General features: G+C 43.7%; 1 protein-coding gene across 1 annotated transcript; it reads right to left on the reverse strand.

Annotated features, from left to right (window-relative positions):
- Positions 1–4,050: 4,050 nt before the first annotated feature.
- Positions 4,051–5,114, reverse strand: LOC103640029 (V-type proton ATPase subunit a1). The gene is made up of 4 exons (XM_008662688.1): positions 5,030–5,114; positions 4,598–4,711; positions 4,345–4,518; positions 4,051–4,128 (listed from the first exon to the last, which is right to left on the reverse strand). Exons 1-4 carry the CDS (start codon positions 5,099–5,101, stop codon positions 4,051–4,053), a joined length of 438 nt encoding a protein of 145 aa, XP_008660910.1. The 5' UTR covers positions 5,102–5,114.
- Positions 5,115–20,004: the final 14,890 nt, after the last annotated feature.

The raw sequence follows: 20,004 nt of genomic DNA on the forward strand, positions 1-20,004 counted from the left end.
CCTCATTTTATCACTCCACATACAATAATCTTCACCATTAAAAACTGGTGGTTTGCCTAGTGGGACGGAAAGTAAAGGTGTGCGTTTGGAAATGCGAGGATAGCGTAAGGGGATCTTACTAAACTTCTTGCGCTCATGGCGCTTAGAAGTGACGGACGGCGTGTCGGAGCTGGAGGTGGAAGGCGACGAAGAGTCGGTCTCGTAGTAGACCACCTTCTTCATTTTCTTCTTCTTGTCGCCACTGAGAGCACCTAGAGGGGGTGAATAGGTGATCCTGTAAAAACTTGAAACTTAATCCACAAAACTTGATTAGGAGTTAGCACAATTAAGCCAAGTGGCTAGAGAGGAGAGCTTGCACAACACGATAACCACAAAGAGATCAACACAGAGATGGCACAATGGTTTATCCCATGGTTCGGCCAAGTCCAACACTTGCCTACTCCACGTTGTGGCGTCCCAATGGACGAGGGTTGCAATCAACCCCTTTCAAGCGGTCCAAAGACCCACTTGAATACCACGGTGTTTTGCTTTCACTTTACTATATCCCACTTGCGGGGAATCTCCACATCTTAGAGCCTCTCGCCCTTAAACTTTGATGTTCACAAAGAAGCACGGAGTAAGGGAGGGATGAGCAACGCACACAAGACACGAAATCAGAGTACCAACACGCACACAAGTCACAACAAGAGCTCACAACACAACCCGACGAGTTCACAACTCAAATGGAGCTCTAGTTGCTATCACAAAGAATCAAATGCGCGGAATCAAAGTCTTGGTGCTTAGGAATGCTTAGAGAATGCTTGGTATACTCCTCCATACGCCTAGGGGTCCCTTTTATAGCCCCAAGGTAGCTAGGAGCCGTTGAGAGCATTTGAATAAGGCAATTCTTGCCTTCTGTCGCCTGGTGCACCAGACAGTCCGGTGCGGATTTCTTTCCTTCTTTGGCGAAGCCGACCGTTGGCGCTTTGGAGCCGTTGGCGCACCGGACACTGTCCGGTGCCCCCTTCTAGCCGTTGGCTCGGCCACGCGTCGCGCACGGATTACGCGGCCGACCGTTGGCCCGGCCGACCGTTGGCTCACCGGACAGTCCGGTGAATTATAGCCGTACGTCGCCGACGATTTCCCGAGAGCAGCAAGTTCGCTTGAGTCAGCCTGGCGCACCGGACACTGTCCGGTGCACCACCGGACAGTCCGGTGCACCCAGACTGAGCTAACTTCGGCTGAACAAAGCCATCTTTAATTCCAACTTGATTTTTCCTGTTTCCAGCACTTAGACATAATACATTAGTCTCCAAAACAATATACTAAGTCTTAGAAACATACCTTTATACTTGATTTGTACTTTGTCCACCATTTAACACTTGGGCACTTGTGTTGAACACTAAATCACCAAAATACTTAGAAATGGCCCAAGGGCACATTTCCCTTTCAGCCACTCTGGTGTGACTTGACGCGGGGAGGTGATTCCTCCCTTTTGTTGCCGGACTCTCCCGATGGAGCTTTCCCGTGGCTTGTGGCGGGCTTCTCGCCGGTCACCATCTCCTTCTTGGCGTGAGCTCCCGACATAACTTCGAGCGGTTAGGCTCTAATGAAGTACCGGGCTCTGATACCAATTGAAAGTCGCCTAGAGGGGGTGAATAGGCAAATCTGAAATTTATAAAGTTCAAGCACAACTACAAGCTGGGGTTAGCGTTAGAAATAAAGTCAAGTCCAAAAGAGAGGGCAAAAAACAAATCACAAGCAAATATGGCGGATGACGCGGTGATTTGTTTTACCGAGGTTCAGTTCTTGCAAACCTACTCCCCGTTGAGGTGGTCACAAAGACCGGGTCTCTTTCAACCCTTTCCCTCTCTTAAATGGTCACTTAGACCGAGTGAGCTTCTCTTCTCAATCAATTGGGACACTTAGTCCCCACAAGGACCACCACACAATTGTTGTCTCTTGCTTTGATTACAAAGAACTTGGAAGCAAGACTAGAGGAAGAAGAAAAGTGATCCAAGTGAAAGAGCTCAAAAGAACACGACAAAACTCTCTCTTCTAGTCACTATTGTTGTGAGTGGAATTGGGACATGGAGAGATTTTGATTCACTCTATTTGTGTCTTGTATTGAATGCACTAGCTCTTGTATTGAATTTGTTGGCTGAAAACTTGGATGCCTTGAAGTGTGGTGGTTGGGGGGTATTTATAGCCCCAACCACCAAAGTGGCCATTGGGGATGGCTGCTATCGAAGGGCGCACCGGACAGTCCGGTGCGCCAGCCACGACACCCAACCGTTAGGGTTCGACCGTTGGAGCTCTGACATGTGGGGCCACGGGACAGTCCGGTGGTGCACCGGATAGGTCCTGTTCACTGTCCGGTGCGCCTTCTGGCGCCTGCTCTAACTCTGCGCGCGTAGTCGGCACTGTTCACTGTTCACTTTTGCAGTCGACCGTTGGCGTTGTAGTCGTTACTCCGCTTGGCACACTGGACAGTCCCGTGCTACACCGGACAGTCCGGTGCTACACCGGACAGTCCGGTGAATTATAGCGGAGGGCAATCCCAGAAACCCGAAGGTGGCAAGTTCGGAGTTGATCTCCCTGGTGCACCGGACACTCTCCGGTGCGCCAGACCAGGGCAGCCTTCGGTTGTCTTTTGCTCTTTTTATTTGAACCCTTTCTTGGACTTTTTATTGGTTTGTGTTGAACCTTTGGCACCTGTAGAACTTATAATCTAGAGTAAACTAGTTAGTCCAATAACTTGTGTTGGGCAATTCAACCACCAAAATCATTTAGGAAAAAGGTTTGACCCTATTTCCCTTTCAGCGGCAATTCCCCACTCTTGCGTCCTACCCCCGCCACTGCGCCACCCAGCATCACCTTTGTGTAGTCACCGTGACATGTCTCTGTCGTGCCCCATTGTCACTTGCCCTTATCATGCCTACCCCGTCGTGCCCGCCCACCTTAAAGCATCATGCCACCACCCGATCTGTCCCACCATGATGTTGTTGGTCCATGTTTAACATGCTACCGACAAAGTAACATATGCTCTCCACTCTTTATATTACATGAATGTAGATATTTAATTTCCATGGGACATCCAATGCAATTTATGCATGAGGGCTAATGAAGGTTATGCGTCATTAACTCTTTCTTATGGTATATCAACATTATGGTTGAGGATCAATGATGGATATATGATGGTTGAAATAAGAGTGGGGCTCACTCTCAAGTGGGGACCATACCTTAAGTTTGTCAACAATCGCAACCGACACTTATGTGTCATGCTCACCTACAGATTGCCACCACTACACGACGGTTGATCTTTAGCGACCCTTATTTAGAACCGACGGTTGGTCGCTAAAAGTTATGGACCGACGGTTGGTCGCTAAATGCGTTTATAGCGACGGTCTGTGGGTCGCTAAAAGTTTAGAAATTTAACGACTTATGGTCGGTCGCTATAGAGGTAAGTGTGTGACTGATGGTGGGTCGCTATAGAGGTACGTGATTTTTGTGTTTCTTATTTACTCACCAAAGCCCATCTAAAGGCCTGCTAAACAAACAAACGAAACCCTATTCGACGCGCGCAGCCGCCATCACTTCTCCCATGGCCACCCCCTATTTGACGCACGCAGCCGCCGTCACTTCTCCCATGGCCACCCCCTCCCTCAGCCGTGGCGGGTGCCGCCGCCACTGCCCACTGCTCACTCAGCCGTCCGCCCTAGCCGCTAGGTCAGCCGTCCGCCCGTCGCAGGTACAGCGCCGCCACTCACCGCAGGCACATCGGCACAGCGCCTCCGACCAAATCCAGCGGCTTCACGGCGCCACGGCCTCCAGGCTCCACGCACGGGCACGGCGTCCACGGGACCACGCACGGGCACGACTTCCAGGCTTCAACGGAATCCCGTCCCCGGTCACTGCACGGCTTCAACGGAATCCAGCCCGCCACTGCGCCACGCCTCCGGCCAAATCCAACGGCGCCTCTGCACGGTGCCACGGCCTCCAGGCTTCCACGCACGGGTAGCACGACTTCCAGGCTTCAGAGGTACAGTTCCTAGCCCGGCCTCCACGGAATCAACACACCCTAGTTTTTAGTATCTTTGCTTTTGCTTGTTCCCCAGAAAAGAAAACTACAAAAACAACTTTCTCTACCTGTCAAAATGTTGACATATTATTCAGAATCTTTTAAGGTACCAAATGAACTAAGTTGGTTTCTGAATTAGAGTATTCCATTGATTTTAGCTTATGTATATGACAACTGAAAATAGAGTCCAAATAATGTGATCAGTAAATATTGTGGAGCAAATTTAGCAAAATATTTAACTCAATGTACACAGAATAAGCAAGGGCAAACCATGATGATCAGACCTCTTCACCAGATATGGGATCAGTTACAGGTTCCCCTGCAGATGCCTGATTGAATAACATGTTTCCTCTTGTAGCTCGAAAAAGCATCCGCTCAAAAGCAAGTGCCTTCGACTTTAATATTATTGCACTAACGAATCTCACTCCAGAATGTCCATGTGCTCCTTGATGCACTCCCTGGGAACAGTTCTTTTTTGTAATGGCGGAACAGGCAATGTAATAGTGTTAACATTATGAATCAGGGCTAAAATCAGACCTGTTCGAGCAGATAGGCATTTCCCTCATGTATTCCATTGTCATATATGTTTTCATCTAGCTCATGCTCAGCTGAAGTTGCATGGCTGTGAGAAGAAGCAAGGATGTGACCTGCCTGCAATATGTTGTTTGAGAAAACATGGAATGGAAAGAAGAGAAAAATACTATTTAAACCAAATTTGATATTTTACTGGAAATGATTAACTACAGAAGGCAATTGTGATTGCCAAGCAATGTTGCAGTTCATAATGTAACAAAAATCACCTAACATTACCTACAGTATGATTTTATGGCACGTTTATTTTCCACAAAAAAATTACTGTGTACCATTAAAGTCAAAAGTATACTAGTGGAGATATTAATCTTTCATTAAACATACATAAGAAAACACATGGATCAGTAATACAATCAAGTCACACGAATGAGATACAACCTTTGACAAGACCAGCTTGAATTCAAGAAGCACATTGTATGTCTGTTTTAGCTTGTCACTATTTGTATTCATCTCAAGCAGTTCATGCTCATGCTCAATTTACTGTGTACTATTTAGCTTGTCTGTTTTACCAGTTCAAGCAGAATCTTGGTGTGTGAACTAAAACCAAAAGGTTACCTATGCTGTTTGTGCATATTAATGAGATTCTAGATAACCTTATGCTTGTTGATTATGTAGTCTTCAGTTATCTTGTTAAATCAACTTGAACAATAAAGGCTTTTTTTCCAATTCTTATCCAGGAGGATAGGTTAATAGCAGTTTCACTTGCAAGCAAGATGGTTGAATCTGCTAAGTTTCAGGCTGTCCAGGTAACTTACTGATTTTATTTAATTAGAATTGTTAAACTGGATATAGACCCTTTTGTCTTCTCTAATTTATGCTTGCTTTCTAATCAGGCGCGCTTTTATGAGGGGAAAGAACCGATTCAGTTCTTTGTGATTATCAATCAGTGCGGGAGTGATGTCGCTGTGGTGCTTTTGAACCTATTATTAGAATGCATCAGTCAAACTCGCCTTCAGTCTAGTGGAGTTGTACTCCCATTTCAACAAATTGTAAATGATCTAGTTATGAATGATATTATAATTGTGATGCTTTTGTGAATATATAATTGTGGTGCTTTTGTGTTTATGTGATGGATCTATGACTGTGGTATACTGATTAACTGTGTATGTCTTTATGATTTGTGTATAAAAATCTGTGATTTGTGGTGCTTAATTAAATGTATATTATTATTAATAGCAACTGTAAAAAGAGCGACTTTCTGTTGGTTGCTAAATGTATAGTATGATGACTTACTGTTGGTTGCTAAATCTATAGTACAGCAACCCACGGTTGGTCGCTAAATATACAATATTAGCAACGGACGGTCGGTCGCTAAAAAGATGTCGGTCGCTAAAGCCTTTAGCGACGGCACTTACAACGACCATCCTTATGGGTCGCTAAAAGTTTTTAGCGACCAACCGTAGGTCGCTGAAGGTCGTTTTAGCAACCAACCGTAGGTCGCTGTAAGTGAACCGTTGTGTAGTGCACAACTACAAATGCAAGGACAAAATAATGATGACACTCCACATTTGTGCCTATGGTTGCATACTAAGCTATGAGATGTGGGCGCACCATGGTGAGTCACACCGTCAACATGAGACACAAACGACAACTCAAGTGGTAGATGATAATATGGTTGATGATGGCAAGAGGCACGAGATGATTAACAATACATGACCAGAATATGACCCAAATTATAAGGATTGAATGTTAGAGGAGGTTAAAAGGTTCTTGGAGCTCCTTAGGCTTCAGAAGATCCACTGCACGAACAAACAACATTGTCCACCCTTATTTTAGTAGGCCCTCTTATGGCCATCAAGTTCATGTTTTCATTCTCAAGTAAATGTTACAAGGAGTTTATGGGTTTGATTAGTGATGTCCTTCTAGCAAATCACAAGATATGCAAGGGCATGTATCATTCAAAAAAGTTGCTAAAAGGTCTATGCATGTCTTATGTGAAGGTTGATGTGTGTAAATATTGTTGCATGGTTTTCTGGAAAGGTAATGAGAAACAAGAGAAGTGTAAAGTGTGTGAAAATGTTCAGGTCATGAATGATTATGGTGAGAATGTGATGACCAAGGTTTTACATAATATAGTTTGAATAATGTCCCTTAAAGAGCATATGAAATGGTTGCTTGCCTCTAGCTATATAGAAAATATATGAGATGGCACGAAGAATGTGTTCATGAGAATGGGTGCCACCTTCCGAAGGTGATGCATGGAAGTCTTTGGACTACTTTGACCCAGACTTTACCAGTGACCAGGGAAATATTAGCGTCAGGTCACCGACAAATGACTTCATGACTTTCAATGTAATTACATCTTCATACTCATGTTGGCCTATCTTTGTTATTCCATACAACCTTCCATATTTGCTTTGTATGAAGTATGGGTTCATGTTCTTATGCCTCATCATACCAGACCGGAAACATCCTAAAAAGAATATTCATGTGATGATGCAACCATTAATCAAAGAGCTAAAGAAGTTATGAGAATGAGTCAGAGTGTATGACAATTAAGGAAGTTCATCCTTCGGGTTGCTTGTTTGTGATTAGTGCACGATTTCATGGCATACAATATCTTTGATGTGTGGAGCTACTATGGCACTTTGACATCTCCAATTTGTGGCAATGACACTAATTGTTTTCACTTAAAATTTGGTGGGAAGATCTATTACTTTGTCCGCCATATATGTTTTATATCCATCAATCACATCTTTAGGAGGCAAAGGAACACATTCAAGAGAAGAACACAACTGTCATAAATGGGCCACCAAAACATTTAAGAAGGTCATAAATTGTTGACAAGTTGAATAAACGGGTTTCAACTACAGATGGGAATGGTTCAAAGGTTTTGGTGTGGAGAACAATTTGACTCACATATCTAGATTATGAGAGCTCTAGTATGTCAAGGCATTACTTTTGATGCACAACATTGATGTAATGCGCCAGGAACTTTACATTGGTGAAAGTATCATAAGCGCATTTATGGATTTACCAGATAGTACGAAGGACAATCTAAAGGCTAGACAAGACTTAGCACTGATTTGTAATCAACTAATGGTTGAGCTCAAGAAATATGGTGGGAGGACACATGCCCCATTTTGCCTAAAGTTTAGAAAGAAGAAAACAAGTGATGACATGGATGAAAAGTTAAAATTTCTTGATGGTTATGGTGTTGGCTTTAGAATAGCCGCCAATTTAAAGACTAGGAAGTTAACCGAGTTGAAGAGTCATGATTACCACATAATCATGGAAAGGTGTCTTCCTTTAATGTTTCGTTGGTACCTTCATAATGAGGTGTGAAATGCGGTAGCTGAGCTAAGCTATTTATATAGACAACTTTGTGAAAGGGAAATGTGCCCCTAGGTCATTTCAAGTTGTTTTGGTGATTAGATGGTCAACACGATACTGTGGACTAACAACTCTACATATGAGCAAAAGCACAGGTACTTGAAAGGCAAATTGAGAAAGATAGGAATATATTGCAAATAAATCCTATTGCATTGAAGGAAGAAAGGTATGATTCTAGCACTTAGTAAATTGTTTTAGTTCCAAACTATGTTCCTCTAAGTGCTAGAAAACTTCTCAAGTTGAACCAATTTGGAGAAATTGTGTTTGGCTAAGTTTAACCAAACTTGTGCTAGTCTGGAGAGCACCAGACTGTCTGGTGTGCACCGGACAGTGTCCGGTGCCTAGGCTGTCAGTCGGCGATCAAGCTGCTCTTGGGTTTTTGTTGAGGCACCGCAGCTATAAATCACTAGACTGTCCGGTGTGCATTGAACTGTCTGGTGTGCGAGCCACGCGTCTGGCCAACGATCATCTGCGCAATCCGCGCATGCCACGCCATCCCAACCAATGGTCACCAGGCTGCACTGGATTGTCTGATGCGCCATCGGACTGTCCAGTGTGCTAAGTAACCAACGATCTGGTGTGCACCAAACAGTCTGGTGCACCCGCGGACAGAAGGCAGTCTACGCCTTCCAAATGGAGCTCCAACGGCTCCTAGGACCCTTGGGCTATAAAAGAACCCTCTAGGCACCATGGAGCAGCACCCAACCACTCTTTGAGCACACTACAACTCTAAATCCTTGCAACCACTCTATTGTTTTGCTAGAGAGAGAGAGAGATTTAAGCGCATTCTTGAGCTGTAACTCTACCATTGTGTTTCGTGTGCTCTCTCTTTTCACTTGTATGTGTTGTTGTTGCGTTGTGCTCTTATGTGCGTTTCTACTCCCATCCTTACTCCGTTTTGTTTGTAATCAATTGTGTAAGGCATGAGGCTCTCAAATTTGTGGAGATTCCTCACAACGGGATTTTGGTATAAGGAAGATATTTGTGACACTCAAGTTTGATCTTTTGATCACTTGAGAGGGGTTGAGTGTAGCCCTTGACCAAAGGAGGTCACTACAATGTGGAGTAGGCATTGGCTGAACCACTGTAAAAATCGTTGTGTCACGTGTTCATTTACTTATTGCTATTACTATCTTCTTGAGTTCTCTAATCTCTTGCAATATTGCTCCTAAGTTTAATACTCATCTTAAAGAAGCAATCAAGAGAAGAGTTCTCTCTCCATCTATCTTCTCATTCTACCTTGGTTTTAGTTTTCACTAACACTTATTATAAACCAAGATTGTGATCGACGACAAGGAGAAGGAGACCTTCAACAACAATGAGCCAAAAGGAGATAAGCCCATCGAGTCAGGCTCAAACAACAAGAGGAAGCATGGGAAGAAGAAGAGGTGCATCAAGAAGATAATCTACTACGACAGCGATGCCTCTTCATCTTCACCGAAGGACGACGACGACGATTCCTCTTTAAAGAAAAAGATGATTAACCAAAACTATTCTTTTGATTATTATCATATTCCATACAACTCCAATGCTCATTTATTATCTATTCCTCTTGGCAATCCCCCTCAATTTGATGGGAAAGATTATTCTTTTTTGAGTAATAAAATGCGTAGTCGTTTATTTTCTCTTCATCCTAGTATTTGGGAAGTAGTAGAAAACGAAATGCATTTTGATAGTAATGATAATTCCATATTTATTAATGAGCAAATCCATAAAACTGCCCAAGCTACTACTGTTCTTTTAGCATATCTATGTAGTGATGAATACAACAAAGTTAGTGGTTTGGACAATGCCAAGCAAATATGGGACGCCCTCAAAATCTCTTGTTGGTTACTTGTTCTCAAATGCTGTGAGTTAAGAACAAGGCAACACAATTGTTAATCGTTAAGGACCTTCGTCCCTCGAAGCATTATCTCCTTATGGGTATAATGCTTCTCGGACGAAGGTCAAGAAGGACCCACCTTCATCATATTAATACAAGGATAGGAATGTGAAGGAATGAATATGATAGTCATATTATAATCATTCATTTATTCTTTCATTCCATAAAACATATATGAATATAAACAATGTTAATATTACATTGATACCTTCGGCTTGCTCGAAGGCGAGAATGCGAGAGAGTGAGTACAATCCAGCGTGAACAGTACAGGGGTACTGTTCATCTATTTATATGCACGGGACGTAGCCCAAGTAAAATTACATCCATGTCATTGAACATTAGTTTATAAGCAATTTAAACTAAGGTCTAACTAGTCCTTTTTTACTTCTTTGCTTTGTCTCAACCGAAGCTACCGAGCTTCAGCATTCCGCATTGTAACTTCTACAAAAGATCTTCGTCTTGAGGACATTCGGTAGAGTAGAAGACCCCCAACAGTAGCCCTTCACGGTGCTAGATTGTTCTTTTCGTAACGAGCTCGATCCGCGAAAAGCACAAAGGCTTCGGAATGCCGAAGGTCCGAAAACACCTTCCCTGAGCTCATTATCAAAAAATGATTAAAATATTCCGAGCGCCGAACGGTCCACTGCTCAGCCAGTGTGGACGGACTAGCGGTACACCTTCTTCCCCTGTAGCACTATATAAGCAGACAGGTTGGTGAGGAGTTACCACAGCATTCATTGACATCGCACTGTTGTGCTGTTAAAATTTTTAACCAAAGCCAAAGCTTTCCGGTTTGCTCTTTCCAGACACACTGTTCATCATTCGAAGTTAGCTCATTTTAAGAGACCGCGATACTTGAAATGGCCCGAGTGAGATCCACTGCTACGGTATCCCGTGAGGGGGATGATGCTGAAATGAAAGAGACGACGTCAATATCAGAAATGATGAGGCGATCGGGTTTAGTTGTGCCGGAAGAGCCGTTGCCGAAGGTGACATTGTCGAAGCTGAGCAAATTGTAGCTGAGGATGGGAGCGATGATGAGTATGAAGAGGACAACATTATCTTGAGCCCATCGAAACCAAGCCACATTGAATTTGGAAAGTCTACCGTGTCAGCGGAAGACCTAGATATGATGAAGAAGCTGGGCTATTTTGGGGAAGCTGAGAGTAAGCTTATTCGTTTTGCTGCCGAGGAGGTGATTCTGGAGCCGAAGGAGGATGTAGTTGTTGTCTTTAAAAGCTTCTTCAGAGCAGGGCTTCGGTTCCCTCTATACGATGTAATAGGAGAGGTTTTGAAGAAGTTTGAAATATACCTTCATCAACTAACGCCAAATGTCATTGTTAGGCTAAGTGTTTATATATGGGCTCTCCGAAGCCAAGGCATGAGCGCCAATGCCGAAGGCTTCTGTCAAGTGCACGATTTGCACTGTCAGACGAAGGTTAGGGTGGATGGCCTTCACAAAAACTTTGGATGGTATAACTTCGCGTACCAAAAAGACACCAAAGCCCGGTAATCGGCTACCGCACCAAGTGGCCAACCGGGTAGACAAATGAGTGGTTCTACGTGAAGATTGACAAGAAGAAAAGGGAGAAATTGATGACCATGGTTATGAGTCCTATGTGATTAAGCTTCGGAATGACAAGGTCATTGTGCCATATGCAACTCGGCTCCCCATGCCAGCTGGCCGAGGTTTAATTCAGAGTGGTGGCTGTCGAAATCAGCACCAGGGATTTAGTACAAGAGTACTTGGCAAACAAGACTTTTCCGACCTCTAGCAGCTGGGGGATGCCAAAGAAGAAAGAAGGGGGAAAGAAATATGAGCTTGTCCGGCTCCCCTATCGTTTTAAATTTGAGAAGCAATTCAAGAAACCATGCATTGAATGGCTAAAGATGATCGAAACTATGTGCAACGAGATTCTTGGCAATTATACGAAGAAAGAGGATCAACTAATGACTGCTACCTTCGGCACCCGACCGAAATGAAGGCTAAACCGAGTAATGGATGCATTGAACTTTGAATATCCAGATTATGAGAGACTTGACAAATGGGTCGAGGGAGCGAAGAGGAAAAGGGTTGCCAGCATTCTAAGCAGGGAAGTTGCCCGGTCCGTAAAGGCAGACGAAAGGGCTCTGAAGAGAGTGAAAGTAGCATCGTAGCCGAAGGTGCAAGCCCCTAAAAAAAGAAAACTTTGATGAAATACCTTCTGCCGAACCAAAGGTAGATGAAGCGTCGAAGGAGACCTTGAACCCTTCGTCGCCCACTGCTGTCGAGGTGGCGGAAATTTTGAAGGTAATGACTGAATCCTCACCATTCAAGCTGATAAGTCCTCTGAGATCGGAACTAACCAACCTTTTACAGAAGATGAAGGTGCCTTCGGCTGCGGAGCAGAAGGCTGGAGGGCAAAAGAAATGGTGGATTGTGAACGTAATGCAAGCAATTGAGCAAACGCCACCTTCAGCTTCGGCGGTGAAACCAGCAATTCCTATGGATACCGAAGATGTTGGCGGAGCCAAAGCTGAAGAACTCGCAACCACAATGTCAGAAATTGACAAGCTTATATCAGATGTGGTTGCGTAGGAGATAGATGTGGCTGCGGAGGAAAGCATGGCCTCAGTGCCTAACAAAGGGAAGAAAATTGATGATACTCCTTCGAAAGAGAAAAGTTTTGACCTTTAGCACTTGGGTGGCCAGGAACTTTCGGAGGAAGATAAACTAGAGCTGAAAGAATTTGCTATGGCTTGCGGTTACCAACCGGGGTCCGTGCTCTTCTGCGGGCTCGATGAAGAAATCTTATGATGCATTCGCGACCGCGCCGGGGTGAAGATTGTGGGCACTTTATCCAAGAGTGTTGGATTCCTGAAGTTGGAGTCTGACATTAGCTGTTACAGACGACAACATATTGTCGGCAGCTTGTTTTATTCCAATTTCAAGGTAAGGCTTTTTTCTAAACTCTCTTTTTTATATTACCTTCGTAACGGTTTGAGTATTCTAATTTTCACTTGTTTTGCAGAGTATGTATTAAGCAAGGCATTGAAAATGCAGCAGGATACCGAAGATAGAAAAAACGAAGTTATTATTGAAGGCTTAGAAGTTAAGATTAAGAAACTTGAAGATTCTTTAAGAGAAAAAGACATCCTGCTGCAATCGGTCGAAGGCTCTCTCGCAGAAGCAAGATCTCAGAATGATAAGCTGAACAGAGAGCTAGACAAAGCTCGAGCAGCCTTGAAGGAAAGGTCAGAGCGCTTCGACCTTGAGACAAAGGAGCTCAAAGCGAAGGTCGAAGCCGAAGCTGAAAGGAATGCGAAGTTAAACGAAACTGTTAAGAAACTTCGGGACAAATGCTCCGGCTTTGCTGCCTGATGCATCAATCGGTTGAAGGAAATATTTAACTCAGTCGGAGCCACTTCTGAAGAGATCACCCCTTCTGCCGAAGACATCCCCAGGGCCTTCGATCATATCGAAAATGAAGTTGAAGCCCTTGATGAAGTTATAACCGGGCATGGAGATTTCTGTGCTCTGGTGGCTTCATGCGACATAGCTGCAACTTTTATGAAGGCCGGGTGCAATCACGTGAGGGCCATCAACAAGCCAAATTTCAATCTTTCATCATCAGACTTGGTTGACGTTCCAACCGAGGCCTGAAGCATAGGAAATAGATTTATTACCCAAATTTGGGCAAAGGACGGGCGTGAATTGGCTGGGGATCAAGCACGAAATCTGCTTAACTCAGTATGAAACTTTACCTTTGTCTTTTTACCTTGATTTTTCCTTTTTAAATTTTCGATTACCTTATACCTTGTCTTGTCTATAGGATGGTGGCGCCGAAGGTTGCTAAGTCGAAGCTTGTGTCGAAGTACCGAAGACTTTAGAATCTCCCTTTGCACTTATCTGTAGAAAGTCTTAGGAACTCTCTGTATCATATGGCTAAGAATTGTAATTGACAATTGGACAAAATATTGTACATATTTGTTAATACCTTGTAATACCATTTTACCTTTCGCTCATGTGTGAATTGCTTTGTTGTGGACGAAATCAATACTTGTAATCTTTTGAGCCCAAGGCGAAAAACACCTTCCCTTCTTTTTGTTCGCATCAAAGCATTTCATTGAAGACGAAGCATCTTCGTATGTAATGAAGTGTTTTCTCATCAAGGACAGGCATTTCCTGTTTTCCCTGTTAATGTCTATGCTTTATGCCATGATAATGAGCCTACGAATGTCTAATGTATGTTCACATGAATGCAAATGATGATGTGATGAAATATGCAAATGTTATGCCAAAAACACACCCAGACTCTACATCCCCTTAGGAACATCTTTTGAGTCTCTTCACCTTTTTACTTAGGTGGTATTTCCGCTCTGCATCCCCTTAGGAACGACTTTTGAGCTAAGCTCTGCATCCCCTTGGGAATGACTTTGGAGCTTCTTCACCCTTTACTTATGTGGCATTTAAGCTCTACATCCCCTTAGGAACGACTTTTGAGCTTCTTCACCTTTGATTTAGGTGGTATTTTAGATCTGCATTCCCTTAGGAACGACTTTGGAGCTTCGTGACTTACTCTGCGTCCCTTTAGGAACGACTTTGTAGCTTCTCCATGGCCTCTTGCACTCAATGGTGCATTCCTTTTTGTTACATTTTACATGTGGGGGAATTTGGCCCTTGTATTGCATAGGGCTAAACAAAAAAATGAAAATTGCAACCTATGGCCCCATTAAAAACATTTCTCCCCTCTTGAAAGGAAAAGGGTGTCATAGGAAAAAAAATAAGAAAATAACATTGTTTACACATAATATCGACGAAGCTCATCCGCATTCCAAGACCTTGGTATGTCGTTACCATCCATGTCTTTAAATCTGTAAGATCCAGGTCTTGACGAAGACACCACCAAAAAGAGACCTTCCCACTTGAGCTAAAGCTTCCCCACTGTATCAGGGTTGGCCACTCTTCGAAGCACCAAATGTCCTGGTTTAATATTCTTCAATTTTACCTTTCTGTCACGCCATTTGATTGTTTCGGTCTGGTACTTATTGATGTGCTCTATTGCTTGTAGTCTGGTCCCCTTCTATGGTGTCTTTTGTTACTTGGCAATCACCTTCATCCTCTGTCAAGGCTAAGGTTCTTATTGAACCCGTTCTTGCTTCTTCCGATGTTATTGCTTCGTCACTGAACAGAAGCTTGAACGGAGTAAACCCTGTTGACCTTGAAACAACAGTGTTGTGGTTCCACACTACCTTTATTAATTCGTCTGGCCACTTCCCTCTGGGTTGATTGAAGATTGACTTCATTATTCCTGTTATTATGATTTCGTTTGCCCTTTCTACTAGTCCATTTGACTCCGGATGCCTCACTGATGTGAAGTGTATTTTTGTACCAATATGGTTACAAAAGGTTTTGAAGGTTTCAGCATCGAACTGAGTTCTGTTATCAACGGTGATAGCCTTCGGCACACCGAAGCGACAAACAATATTCTGCCAGAAGAATTTCTGTACTATTGCCAAAGTTATTGTAGCTAAGGGCTTTGCCTCAATCCACTTAGAAAAGTACTCCACTGCCACCACAACATACTTCAAGTTACCTTGCGCTGGTGGAAGTGGACCTAACAGATCCAAGCCCCATCTTTGCAAAGGCCAAGTTGGATGTATTAGCTGGGTTAGAGACGAAGGTTGCTTCTGGTCTCTGGCGCATCTTTGGCAATTTTCACATTTTTGAACCAAATCTGCTGCATCCGAAGCTGCCTTCGGCCAGTAAAAACCTTGTCTGAAAACCTTCCCCAGCAGAGGCCTAGACCCAATATGAACCCCACATAATCCTCCATGTATTTCCTTCATCAATTCTTGACCTTCGGCTCTGGACAAGCACTTGAGCAATGGAGAGCAGACTCCATGCTTGTGTAACTCTCCTTCTATGATTACATATAGTCTTGTCCTTGCTTCCATTCTTTTATTGTAAACTTCATCATCCGAAAGACAGTTGCCTTGGAGGAAAGATACAGTCTCAGTCCTCCAATCTTCACTATGTACTGGTGAAATTGTGAGCACCGCTCTTTCCATGAGCTCAACCGAAGGTGCTTTTATTGTTTCGAAGAAGAGCCCATGTGCCGCTGATTTAGCTAGCAAATCTGTGTGCTCGTTTTCTCCTCTCGGAATATTTTTTACAGAAAAACCTTCGAAGGAGGCTTCCAACCTTCGGACTGCATCCAGATATTTTTCTAGCTTTGGATCTCTTGCTCTGCTGCTTTTATAAACATGGCCTGTGATGACCTGTGAGTCAGATTTGAGAACTGCCCTTCTTATTCCCATCGCCTTAAGCTTTCGAAGCCCCAAAAGAAGGGCTTCGTACTCTGCAATATTATTTGTGCAATTGAAGTCCAATCTTGCTGCATAGCAAGTTTCAATTTTTGATGGTGAAATCAAGACAGTTGTTGCTCTTGCGCCGAAGGTTCCCCAAGGCCCATCACAAAATATTGTCCAGGCTTCGGCATCGGTTATGTTCTCTTCGTCCTGAGCCCCTGGAGTCCAATCAGCAATGAAGTTTGCTAACGCCTGGGATTGGATCGAAGACCTATGAACAAAATCAATAGTGAATTCGTTCAGTTCTGCAGCCCATTTTCCAACTCTTATTGTGGCCTCTCTATTCCTCATTATGTCCTTGAGAGGTTGCGAAGAAGGTACTATGATGTGGTATGCTTGAAAATAATGCCGAAGCTTCCTTGAAGCCATTAGTACAGCATATAGTACCTTCTCTATCTCTGTGTAATTTTTCTTTGATGCACTGAGCACTTCGGAAATGAAGTAAACTGGCACTTGTTTTCTTGCCTGGCCCTCCAGCTTCTCTTGCACCAATGCTGCACTAAATCCAGCATGAGAAGCAGCTACATACAACAGCAATGGAGTTCCTGACGAAGGTGGAGTTAAGGTTGTCAGCTCTATTAAGTATTATTTCAGTTCTTCGAAGGCCTTCTGCACTTCGAAGAATGGCAAATTCCTCTCTGCACTTCGAAGAATGGCAAATTCCTCTCTGCTGACCTTGAAATGAATTTGTTCAATGATGCCAGCCTCCCTGTCAATCTTTGGGCACCCTTCCTTGACTTCGATGGCTCCATTCGTAGTATGGCTTCTATTTTACTTGGATTAGATTCGATACCCTTTGTTGATACCAAACAACCAAGAAACTTGCCCTTCACTCCAAAGACGCATTTTTCTGGATTTAATTTAAGACACGCCAGTTTGAAGTTGGCAAATGTCTCTTGCAAATCAGCAACATGATTTTCTTGCTTTGTGCTCTTTACTATGATATCATCAACATATGTCAGCACATTTCTGCCAATTTGGGAGTGAAGAACTTTGGCAGTCATCCTGCTGAAGCTTCCTCCAGCATTCTTGAGCCCCCCGGGCATCCGAAGGTAACAATAGGTTCCACTAGGAGTTATGAAGTAGCTGCTGCATCCATAAGGGAATCTATTCTTGGCAATGGGAAATCATCCTTCGGGCATTCCTTATTGAGATCTATAAAGTCAATGCACATTCTCCATTTTCCATTGGCTTTCTTTACCATGACAATATTAGCTAGCCACTCTGGGTATGTCACTTCTCTGATAACATCGGCACTATGAAGTCTTTTCACCTCATTTCGTGCACCTTCGGCTTTGTCATCGGACATTTTCCGAAGCCTTTTCTTTCTTGGTCTGAAGGTCGGGTCTACGTTGAGTGAGTGCTCAATGATATCTCTATTGACACCATATAGATCATTGGCCGACCAAGCAAAAACATCTTTGTTGTTGAACAGAAATCTCAACAAGGTCTTCTCTTGTTCATCAGATAATTGAGATCCCAATAGCACTTTTTGCTCGGCTATGTCTTCACACAAAGCATGGCTTTGGTTGATCTGCTGAAGCAGCCTTTTCTCTTTTATGCTTATATTGCTGATGAGATTCGGCTTCATCTATATTATGGATGGCCTTCGAATCCGTCTAGCTTCCTTCGGCTCTCCTAGCAGGCTCTTGGCTTCCATGCACAGCAATGGGCCCTTGTTTTGAATGTATCTTCATGCAAAGATATGTTAGATGAAGTATTGCTTCAAAGGCATTCAACGTCCCTCGACCAATGATTGCATTGTAGGGATACTCCATATCAACAATGTCAAAGACAACCTATTCTGTCCTTGTGTTGTGAACATAGCCGAAGGTGATTGGCATAGTTATCTTGCCGAGCGCCACAATCTGTCTTCCTCCAAAGCTACAAAGGGGATGTATTGCATCATGTATCTTGTCATCCGGCTCTTGCATTTGCCTGAAAGCCTTCGCGAAGATGATATATGTCATACTGCCCGTGTCCACTAAGACATTATGGACCAGAAATCCCTTGATGACACAAGATATGACCATTGCATCGTTGTGGGGATAACCCTTCAGCTGAAGATCTTCCTGGGAGAAGGTAATTGGTATATGAGACCATTTCGACTTGATGAAGGGTCCTTGCACTCCAACATGTTGCACCCTTCTATGTGCTTCCTTCTTCTGCTTCTTGTTGGCTGGTTTAGAACTTGAGCCACCTGTGATTGGGAGCACCAGCTTCGTAGCCGAAGGTGCCACAACTTGGTTGACTTGCGAAGCCATTATCGCAGTTGTGGAAGTGAGATTCACCAGAGGTGGGCGCCAATGTTGGTTACTTGTTCTCAAATGCTGTGAGTTAAGAACAAGGCAACACAATTGTTAATCGTTAATGACATTTGTCCCTCGAAGCATTATCTCCTTATGGGTATAATGCTTCTCGGACGAAGGTCAAGAAGGACACACCTTCATCATATTAATACAAGGATAGGAATGTGAGGGAATGAATATGATAGTCATATTATAATCATTCATTTATTATTTCATTCCATAAAACATATATGAATATAAACATTGTTAATATTATATTGATACCTTCGGCTTGTTTGAAGGCGAGAATGCGAGAGAGTGAATACAATCCAGCGTGAACAGTACGGGGTCCTATTCATCTATTTATAGGCACGGGACGCAACCCGGGTAAAATTACATCCATGTCGTCCTTGAACATTAGTTTACAAGCAATTTAAACTAAGAAGGTCTAACTAGTCCTTTTTCCTTCTTTGCTTGGTCTGAACCGAAGCTACCGAGCTTCGGCATTCCGCATTGTAACTTCTACACAAGATCTTCGTCTTGGGGACCTTCGGTAGAGTAGAAGACCCCCAACATCTCTCATGAGGGTAATGATGCCACAATGATCACCAAGATGGAGTTGGTGGAAGGCGAGCTAGGGATGTTCACCATGAAGAGGGGAGAAGAGCCAGCTGAAACGTACAATAGGCTCAAGACCCTGGTGAACAAAATTTGAAGTTATGGAAGCACAAGATGGACGGATCATGATGTTGTGGGCCTCATGTTAAGGTCATTTACTATTGTTGATCCTCATCTTATTAATCATAATCGTGAAAACCCCACGTATGCCAATGTCGCTCGAACAACTGGGGTACCCTTCGGGGTCCACCATTTTTGGAGCGCGGGCAAGATGATTATCTGTACTACTGCTCGGACAATGGGGAAACAGATGTATGCCGTTGCATGGCCGATAATGTTGGCTTCCCGAAGCCGGAAGCAATGTTGTAAACAATATCTGATGAAGACTTTTTTATTGTCTGGCCTCAAGGTAATTTTGTTAACCTTCGTTTTTTTAGGTTCAGGTTGTTTCGACAAAAGATCTCATCTTTTGCATCTTTGTAGGGCCGTTATTAGGCAAAGCCTTGAAGAATAAGAGAAAAGTTGGGAACTGTTGGAACTTGCTCTCTGCCGCAAGGGGATCCAACGGGGGTGTGTAGTGACGTAAATAGGGTTCTCGCGCAAGATGGCAATAGCTCTGTTAATCTAGCCTCTTACGGGCACTGTGCGGGGGTATTTATAGGTGTCTGAGTGCCCAGCGTCCTGGGCTAAGGACGCATGTGCCCTCAGACACCTAGATTATCCCCGGAATATTCACATAAAGCGGGGTTACAGACTGTAATTATAGGGATGCCTTTACAAATTAGGCCTGTAACACGCAGCGGCCACGCAGAGCCTGTTACAATGGGTCGGAACACACGTGGGCCTCCATGCTGGACAAGGCCGCACGGTAGGGTGACCTC

Source organism: Zea mays, chromosome 9 (genome assembly GCF_902167145.1).
Source record: "Zea mays cultivar B73 chromosome 9, Zm-B73-REFERENCE-NAM-5.0, whole genome shotgun sequence".
Taxonomy (NCBI): Eukaryota; Viridiplantae; Streptophyta; class Magnoliopsida; order Poales; family Poaceae; genus Zea; species Zea mays.

Coding starts and splice junctions, on each gene's coding strand:
- LOC103640029 (XM_008662688.1), bottom strand. CDS start 5,101: ATGAATACAAATAGTGACAAGCTAAAACAGACATACAATGTGCTTCTT. Junction 4,519..4,597: donor ATGCCTATCTGCTCGAACAG/GTCTGATTTTAG, acceptor AACTGTTCCCAG/GGAGTGCATCAAGGAGCACA. Junction 4,129..4,344: donor ATCCCATATCTGGTGAAGAG/GTCTGATCATCA, acceptor ACATTTTGACAG/GTAGAGAAAGTTGTTTTTGT.